The 8,880-nt window shown below is 45.9% G+C and overlaps 2 protein-coding genes and 1 non-coding gene across 3 annotated transcripts; 2 read left to right on the top strand and 1 right to left on the bottom strand.

Annotated features, from left to right (window-relative positions):
• Positions 1-226: 226 nt before the first annotated feature.
• Positions 227-2,442, top strand: LOC124702459 (protein ELF4-LIKE 4-like). Its single transcript, XM_047234604.1, has 2 exons — positions 227-423; positions 1,499-2,442. The coding sequence occupies exon 2, from the start codon at positions 1,653-1,655 to the stop codon at positions 2,016-2,018; it is 366 nt and encodes a 121-aa protein (XP_047090560.1). The 5' UTR covers positions 227-423; positions 1,499-1,652; the 3' UTR covers positions 2,019-2,442.
• Positions 2,443-5,445: 3,003 nt separating this feature from the next.
• On the top strand, positions 5,446-7,251 carry LOC124698366 (transcription factor MYB1-like). The gene is made up of 3 exons (XM_047230850.1): positions 5,446-5,578; positions 5,874-6,003; positions 6,693-7,251. Exons 1-3 carry the CDS (start codon positions 5,446-5,448, stop codon positions 7,249-7,251), a joined length of 822 nt encoding a protein of 273 aa, XP_047086806.1.
• Positions 7,252-8,011: 760 nt separating this feature from the next.
• TRNAK-CUU lies at positions 8,012-8,084 on the bottom strand. The gene has a single exon. It is a non-coding gene; the product is annotated as a tRNA-Lys (tRNA).
• Positions 8,085-8,880: the final 796 nt, after the last annotated feature.

Raw genomic sequence — 8,880 nt, 5'->3', positions numbered from 1 at the left:
ATCCGGACGAAAATTTCGCCGGATTTGGGCGTGGGGAGCGCCAACGAGTGGGGATGCTCTTAGGATTGGTTGGAGACGCGAGTGAAGATGCTCTGATAATGTCAGTCGACACACTAGTCCTCATTCCACGAACCATCAGTTGCAGAGAGAGACAGAGCGAGCGAGACTGGGGAGAAACGTGTCCGAACGTGCCGCAAATCTCTCTCTCTAGGAAAAGATTCTCTCTATCTATCTACGGAGCAGCAGCAATAAAGAGAGAGAAGGGGGACATAGCACTGTTCCGTGTGTCTGTCTGAGGATCTCCTGATCTCCTCCCTCCCTCTCCCTCTCCATCTACCCATCGTCATCCATCCCCCATTCCTCTCCTCCTTCCCAGGCCCCTTCGCTCCATCCCTCGTATGATCTGATCGGCCGAGTTCCGAGGTAAGCCCCCCTCCCGCTTCTCTCCCCCCATAGATGCGCCAGACTGAGGCTCCAGTGGAGCCATGTTTCTCCTTCCAGAACCTGTCAGTTTCTTGGTTCTCTTCATGGTTTGTTCTTGTGCGCTATTTCGGGATCTCTGGTTTCCTTCTTTTTCTGGTTTGGTCGTAGGTTTGGTTGACTGCAGCTTGATCCTTGTTTCTTCCCCTCTGGAAGAACACAAGAGAGACGGGGGAATCTCTCCCTCCTTCCGCACCAGCCCCCGTGAATCTCTTTAGTACAGTATATCAGTTGCATGAGTTCCGGTTCCCACTTCCTTCCTGCGGTTTCAGAAATTTTGATCCGCGCGTTCATGAATTTCTGAGTTGAATTCGGCCCTCTTTTTTTTCGATAGCCAATTCAGATATAGCTCTTCATGAGCAAGCGGAGTCCTACCTTTGCAAATTTGGCTATCATTTTTGCGGATTTTGGTTGAACATTCCATTTCAGTCAGGGAATCTCTCTTTTCAGCTTCCGGTCTGGTGCTCTCCACAACTCCAATCGTTGATCTCGAGTTCCTTCACCGGTCAGTAGAATTCCATGTTAGACGGCGGATCTCAACAACTCCCAGAACCTTCCTACTTTCCTATTCTTACGCAAACACTGAAACACACAAGCTCCACCCTTTCCCTGTATTTTATTCTTTGCTTTACCCCCAAAATCTGACGCACTTTATATTTCCTGGATTTCTCTTGATTACGTTCTACTACTCCGTAGTATATTTTTATGTAAAAATAGGTTACTTTCAATTTTGTAAATCATATTAGTATTTTTTTTTGGGGGGTCCAAGCATGAAAGATTCGCAAGTACATCTGCCCATGTTCCCCAGTACTTTGTCCTCCCATGTCCCAACAGTGACATTTTTCTACAACAGTAGTTCCAGTTTGCAAATTTTGCTCACCTCAGCAATAAAAAGCCAAATCTTTTATGACACAAAACAACTAGAGCAGTCTCTCTAGATTTGCTTACCTCACCACCCCTTCCAAAACCTTGATTCAGTTTCATCCATCTCACCACTTGGTCCATTTGGGTTCTGCAGGATTAAATTGAAGAGAGCCACTGGCTGCAAAACTACTCATATGACTCAAGAACACCATTAGTTACAGGATCAGAAGCTTTTGTGGACGCCGCACAAGAAGGCGGGCACAAGCAATCAGGCAGGTAGCCAAAAATCGAAGGGAACCAACCAACCCATGGAAGGCGACACCATGTCGGGGTTCGGCGGCGCACCGGCAACGAACGGCGTCGACACCAAGGTGCTGCATGCCTTCCAGTCGAGCTTCGTGCAGGTGCAGGGCCTGCTCGACCAGAACCGTGTACTCATCAACGAGATCAACCAGAACCATGAGTCCAAGGTGCCCGGCGACCTCTCCCGCAATGTTGGCCTCATCAGGGAGCTTAACAACAACATCCGTCGCGTGGTCGACCTTTATGCCAACCTGTCCTCGCTCTTCGCTGCCTCCTCGGGGGGTGGTGGCGGCCGTGCCATGTCCGAGGGTGGGTCCGTCGGCACTGTCCGGCAAGCTGGGCACAAGAGGATCAGGTCCGGCATGGACTAACAAGAGGAACAAGCTGTATTTAATTACTCACTCATCCATCCTGCTATATAGTATGAGCAAGCGCAATGCTTCCATCTTATTGTTCTTCTTGTAGCTGTAGTTAATCTTGTTGCTTCTTTGAGCTAGTATCAGGTGTGGAATTGATGCAACAATCCAATGATTATCCCTCGGAAAAACAAATCAGTCCAAGGATGAATCTAACAGAGAGTGAGGACTTCTCTGAATTTACCCCTAGTCTGAACTCATTTTTGGCTTCTGATCTCTTCATTTGAAGGAATTGTGCATTTACCTGTTTGCTTGCTCTAAAAGTTGTACTTGACGCCTTCCCAACGGCTCAAAATGCTGAGAATGATATAGCGATGATCCCAAATCTTATTCTTGCAAAAAGGGGTCATTTTTATAAACCTTATGTGCTCAAGATTAATTATTGCTGTTCTGTTTCTTGATTCAGCTATCAGTTTGTATTGTCGGAGGCGAAAATCTGCTGGGACTTTACATGATTGAGCTCTTTTGCCTCTAATATTTTGCTTTGCACCCTAGTTTGCCACGCCGTTCTTCCTTTCTTTCAGGTCGAGACCAACCAGTGCTTCTTTTGGAGCGCTCGCCCTTTTGCTCTCTTGCAGCATCACTTTCTGCAAAAAAATCTGTTGAGGCTGTGCATTCATTCAGCATTGGATGATTGTCTCTTTTCTTCTGCTCCTGAAATTTTGTAGTGCAGACACGTGAATGGGAAAGTGCTTTTGCTCCCCAATGGCATCTGTGCCTTTTGGGGAGAGTATGTTTGTTGGTAAAGTCGATCTGGGGTTCTCCATGAGATTCCCCTAGGGCATTTCATTTTCCTCTAGCTTTACTTCATTTTTCTTTTGAACATGGACCGTCCATCATTTCTAAAAACTGACATTTTAGTATCTGTAGCGACAACTCTATATTTTGAGTATTCAGATTAATTACTTGGAAATGGTATTTTGGTGATTTCTCCATATAAAGGCCTGGTACAAACTGACGTAGTAGTATACTTTTGCAAGCATGTATTGAACACATAAAACTGATGGTCAAATGTATACAAGACAATATATTTAGTTGCATGAAAATATTTTGCTATATAGGATTCTATTAACATTTCAACATTGCTACTTCAGCAACTACCCAATCTTCGAAGGCTCCTTGTTTCACCCAATACTATGACCATAGACTTGTTGCTGCCAGGTGCCAACTACGATTGTATATCTGCCTTGAAGAGTCTCGAACGTTGTCAAGATCATTTGAATGATTCCTTACAATGCAAGAATTTACATAACTAGATAATTGAAGGAGCCAGAAATTATGTTTATTCGGGAAATTTTGATATCTGCACTACCGTGCAAATATTGCAATTTTAGAAGATATTACCGGCTGTGTTAGAGATGTCATGCAACTCCTAAATCTTTCAAGCTGTAAAGTTTCTTGGGGATACCTATATCAATTGACAATTACCTTTCGAGTCTTGGGTATGTAAAATGATGGAGAATTGGCATAAACGTGGTGCGAATTTAGCCTGAATCAGAATTAAGTACTGTTTGAAATGCTCGCATGTGCTGAGTGATTTGAAGTGCAGATTATTGGGGGAATGATCAAAATATCTGATCAAAAGTGTATACCACTGGGACAGGGAATCTCTTGCATGGCAGGCCTTCCTGGCTCGAACAATCATGCGACACTTGACCAGAATCTGATAGCCAAAAGGAGGAGGCAGGGCAGCTTTATTGACCACTTTTTTCTTCTGCCTAGTGCATAGTTTCACTCCGATGGGTCATCTCCTGTACCAGCCAGTGTTTTCGAAAGGAAAACAAAAAACGAGCATTTTCCGCTATGGGCTACGGCCTACTACTATGAAAGACCTACGGGGGAGCTTAAGCGACTATGCCATTTTCCATTAAGCGTGGTTAGCATGCATCAAAACGGTTTTTTTGTTGTTGTTGTTGCATAGAGTAGCAGAGGAGAAGGTAACATCCATGAAAAAGACGGTGTGGTTCACATGTATCATGGATACTGAACATCATAGCTATGTGATTACTCACCACATATATACTAATATAACAATTTAAAAAAATATACATCAAAGTTAAACTAACCTCGTAGTGATGACCTGATGATAACTACAAAACTAACACACTAAAATGCCCACAACGGACTTTTTTTTTTGAAAGTGACAACGGATTGTTGAGTAACATAGTACCATCAATAGGAAATACAATGCCAAATATCCATGTTTTATAATTGAATATATGAACTAGGTTTTGGATATATGAGACTGAGTAGGGAAAATGCGAGTGTTCAACCGAAAAAATTGGGGGAAAATGCGGAAGATTACCGCTAGAGATTGACAGGGGGCAAAATCCACGAAAGGGAGGGACAATGGCTCTCCTACTCCTGTTGTTCGTGGCAGACGTGCCTACGGATTACGCTTGTAGGTTGGTGACCCACAGTGACCCTTGGCGACTTAAGGAACCTCACCGCCTCTTGATGTGAGGAGTTGAACATAGACGCCTCGATGCTCTGGCACGCGATGTTGAACTAATCCACATCAATGAGTCAGCATTCCAAGCGCCAACATGGCAGGACTCCTCAAAGTTGTTGAAGCGGCGTTGAGGTTGCTAGGGTTCAATGCCGTGATGTAGGGCGTCGATCAAAAGGATCAAATCAAAGATTTTTTTTCCGAAGAGGGTAATTTCCGACTGAATTTTCTACCAAAGGTTAGAATTGCCATTTTCACCTTAAGTGTAGTTTTCGCTTTGTGGCAGTGGCGGATGCACAAAAATACCTCAGGGTGGGCACACACCTCTAATTTCTAATTTTTACCGCTCATGTGTGATAAAAATTTGCTAAATGACTAAATATAAAACGTTTTCTAAAAAATCAGGGTGGGTCACGGGGCCCACCCAACCACCCTTCTGGGTACGCCCCTGCTTTGTGGTACCTTAGCATGACACACCATGATATTTTATTTTTAGGTGAATAAATTTTGTCGGTTCCATCATCCTTCTGTGACTAAACTATGGAAACTTTGGATATCTCAAGCATACACTGGGCATTGGATTTTAAAAAGAAACTCCCCCTCTTGTCTGAAGAGTGCATTTTCTGATGCTGGCTACACAGGTTGTCAAGACTCAAGACCATAGGTGGTCACAAGAGGTTTTGTTGCGTATCTCGGTCCCAGATTCATCTCTTGGAGTACAAAATATGCCACAGTGCCATGGTCCAGTACAGAAATTAAATAAACTGTTAGCCAGTGCACCCTGATTACTGCTCTGTTAAACCCGTACGGTTTCGTGTACACAAACCCCATCTAACCTTCAAATAGCCCCGTCTAGAAATACCTTACATATACATGACGAGCAGAGAGCTTCTCTGTCAGACGCATGCACACAGTGGGAGAAAGACAGAGGATATGGGGAGGAAGCCATGCTGCTCCAAGGAGGGCCTGAACAGAGGGGCATGGACAGCAATGGAGGACGACATCCTGGTGTCCTACATCAACAAGCACGGCGAGGGGAAATGGGGAAGCCTCCCCAAGCGAGCTGGTCAGTCACACCACCGTCCCCTCTAAATCTTCCTCGCCCTCTCCCGACATACATTTGTCAGTTAAGCATCCAATTTGCTGTTTGTTGATCTCATTCTGTCTGGTAGCTCCGCTAGCATAAGGAGCTCTAGATGAAACAGAGAGGTTGAAGAAGCCAGGTGATTGAAACACGAGAGAGATCCCATTTCAAAACAAAAACAGAAAACGGCGAGAGAGATCACTGGTTTACCGTACAGGCAAAGCATGACGATCGAGATGGCTGTTTGTGTTGACGGCGCGTCAAATGTCGGATGCAGGGCTGAATCGCTGCGGGAAGAGCTGCCGGCTGCGATGGCTGAACTACCTCCGGCCGGGGATCAAGAGAGGCAACATCTCCGACGACGAAGAGGATCTGATCGTCAGGCTCCACAGGCTCCTCGGCAACAGGTCCACATTTCTGCTGTATTCTTCCATTTGTAGTGTGGAATGGAATGTCAGTCCGTAAATCAAGTAGCATTGTTGTTTGCTTATTTACACTTGCATTTCCAAATTCCTAATACTCGTGCCAGTGCAAAGTGAGCAAAGATCGATACACATGCAAGTACATAAAGTTGGTCTTTCTGTGTAGGATTACTAATATGTCACACAGTTGTTTGATGAAACTATTCGTGAGCACCTAGGGCATGCTAAGCTTTTTTGTTAGAATTTCTGTTTCAATTTTTCCCTAAAGTAGGCCAGCAGATACCATACTTAGGATCCAGTTATCATGGGCACTTGTGCCAGTTATCCAAATTAGTCAGCACTATCCGTTGCTGAATTGGGCGCGTCGTGGCACCAAGAACAAATCTCTAGATGTCAGTCTAGTGTCTCTAACCTGAAGAGGTAAAAGGAGTTATTCGGTCAGCAAAGTTGATGATGACATGCAGCTACAAGAAACCCGCATTCATGCATGCATGCACAACCACTTTGATCCAGCATAAAATGCCACCCCAGATGTGGCACTGCCCTGCCACATATGCTAAGTTTCAGCTAACCTTGTCAGGTGCAAGTAAATAAGGCCAGCTAGTATTTGCTACTACTAGTAGTAATCAAGAGGTGCAAGTGTGGCGTGATTAACTAGCTTTGGACCGTGGCAGGTGGTCGCTGATCGCGGGGCGGCTGCCGGGGCGAACAGACAATGAGATCAAGAACTACTGGAACACCACCCTCAGCAAGAAGGTAATGCTGCCGCCGCCGCCGCAAGGGAACAACCACAGCGGCTGCTCCAACAGCCTGCAGGCCGTCGCTTCGTCGAAGCCGGCGTCGCCACCCCCGCCTGAGGGTGCAGCGCCACCGGACACGAGCAGCCCGATCCGGACCAAGGCGCTGCGGTGCACCACGGTGATGGCAGCAGCAGGTCACGACCTTCCACTGGAGAACGCGGCGGCTGAAGAGACGACACCGGCTGAAGGCCAGCAAGATTTCGCTGGAGACGACCTGTCGATCGACCTCGATTTGGACGGGATCGAGCTGGGATTCCTGCTCAGCCCGTGGCGCGGTGGTGCTGACGGCTTGGAGGCAGCGGGTGATCATGGTCTGTTCGGTGCTTGTGGAACTAATCAGTCTGATGACCTTGAGGAGCTGCTGGGACTCGGAGACGTCGAGAGCCATGGTGGAGTGCCGTCGCTCGGAGACTTCGAATTGCCGTGGCTTTGATCCATACCCTTCCGAGCCTGGGAAAATGAATGTGTTCGTTTAGCTCGTCGATGGCACCAGTTGCTTCAGTGTCATCCCATCACGAAGGACGTGAATAATTCAAGTAGCGTACGTGCTGTAAATTACAACGAAGTGCCTGGTTTCACCTCACATCATGTGTACAAACTACTAGGAGCTGTATGGAGCACGCGTACTGCAAATACGTGAATAATTCAAGTAGCGTACGTGCTGTAAATTACAACGAAGTGCCTGGTTTCACCTCACATCATGTGTACAAACTACTAGGAGCTGTATGGAGCACGCGTACTGCAAATAAATTTGAGGGCAGAGGACATGAAGAGAGCCTGCAGGGCATGTACTAGTGCGTTTTAACATCGATGAACTGCAGAGAAATAGACTCAGGGAGAGAGTAAAAAAAGTAGCAAAATGGAAAAAACAAGCGCCCACCGTGGGGCAAAATGAATGTGTTCGTTTAGCTCGTCGATGGCACCAGTTGCTTCAGTGTCATCCCATCACGAAGGACGTGAATAATTCAAGTAGCGTACGTGCTGTAAATTACAACGAAGTGCCTGGTTTCACCTCACATCATGTGTACAAACTACTAGGAGCTGTATGGAGCACGCGTACTGCAAATAAATTTGAGGGCAGAGGACATGAAGAGAGCCTGCAGGGCATGTACTAGTGCGTTTTAACATCGATGAACTGCAGAGAAATAGACTCAGGGAGAGAGTAAAAAAAGTAGCAAAATGGAAAAAACAAGCGCCCACCGTGGGGCTCGAACCCACGACCACAAGGTTAAGAGCCTTGCGCTCTACCAACTGAGCTAGACGGGCTGTTGTTACATTTCACCTTACAGAGCAATATGTATTTAATAAAATAACACAAGCGAGGACTGGCCAGCAAGTGGAATACCCAAAGTAGGTACCAATGCAAAATAAATTATGAAAAGGAACAACAGAATACGATTCACATGAATCTGTTTTAAATCCTAAGATCATGCATGGTGCCGGTCGTAATCAAAATCTCAATTTCTAGTCCCCGAAATTGGCACCATGTATTGACTTATCCCAATCAATTATACTCCTATCGATATTTGATGCACCGGAAAAAAATGACCCCTAATAGGTTTTGCTCACTGACTACGTGGATCCACATGTCATATCTCTCTACTCTCTATCTCTGCCAAATCGCTCCCTCATCCACATAAATTTTGTGTGTGGGAGTGGAAGCGAGGGAAAGTGGTGGTGGATGTCCACGTAGACATTCTTCTGGAATCTCAAGTAGAAAGACAAACCATGGGTGAAGGAGGCATTGCCGGTGTTGGCAAGGCCAGATAGGTGGTAACGGCGAAGGCCATGAAGGTGTATGATGAGGACATCCCTACCACACTACTACCTCCGTCATTGTAAGATGAAGATGATGCTGCTGTGAAGCTCAAGTCCAATGAAGTTAGGATTGGACCAATGACACGAGCTCGTGCGAAGCTACTTAAACAACATGTGAACTTGTTCCTAAGTGATACTTTGATCGATGAGAACTTTATACTGCCTAAGTCGTATTACTTATGTATGATCAGGTATGAAGAGGAACCAAGCATCGCACGAGGAGAAGAGTAGCAGCTGGACAAGA

Source organism: Lolium rigidum, chromosome 3 (genome assembly GCF_022539505.1).
Source record: "Lolium rigidum isolate FL_2022 chromosome 3, APGP_CSIRO_Lrig_0.1, whole genome shotgun sequence".
In the NCBI taxonomy this organism is placed as follows: Eukaryota; Viridiplantae; Streptophyta; class Magnoliopsida; order Poales; family Poaceae; genus Lolium; species Lolium rigidum.
The sequence above is the reverse complement of the archived record's forward strand: the minus strand, read 5'-3'. Positions and strand labels throughout refer to the sequence as shown.

Bases quoted from the DNA above. Each gene is read 5' to 3' on its own strand.
- LOC124702459 (XM_047234604.1), top strand. From the start codon at position 1,653: ATGGAAGGCGACACCATGTCGGGGTTCGGCGGCGCACCGGCAACGAAC.
- LOC124698366 (XM_047230850.1), top strand. From the start codon at position 5,446: ATGGGGAGGAAGCCATGCTGCTCCAAGGAGGGCCTGAACAGAGGGGCA. The intron at 5,579-5,873 runs GTCAGTCACACC...TGTCGGATGCAG, and splicing joins AAGCCTCCCCAAGCGAGCTG to GGCTGAATCGCTGCGGGAAG. The intron at 6,004-6,692 runs GTCCACATTTCT...GGACCGTGGCAG, and splicing joins CACAGGCTCCTCGGCAACAG to GTGGTCGCTGATCGCGGGGC.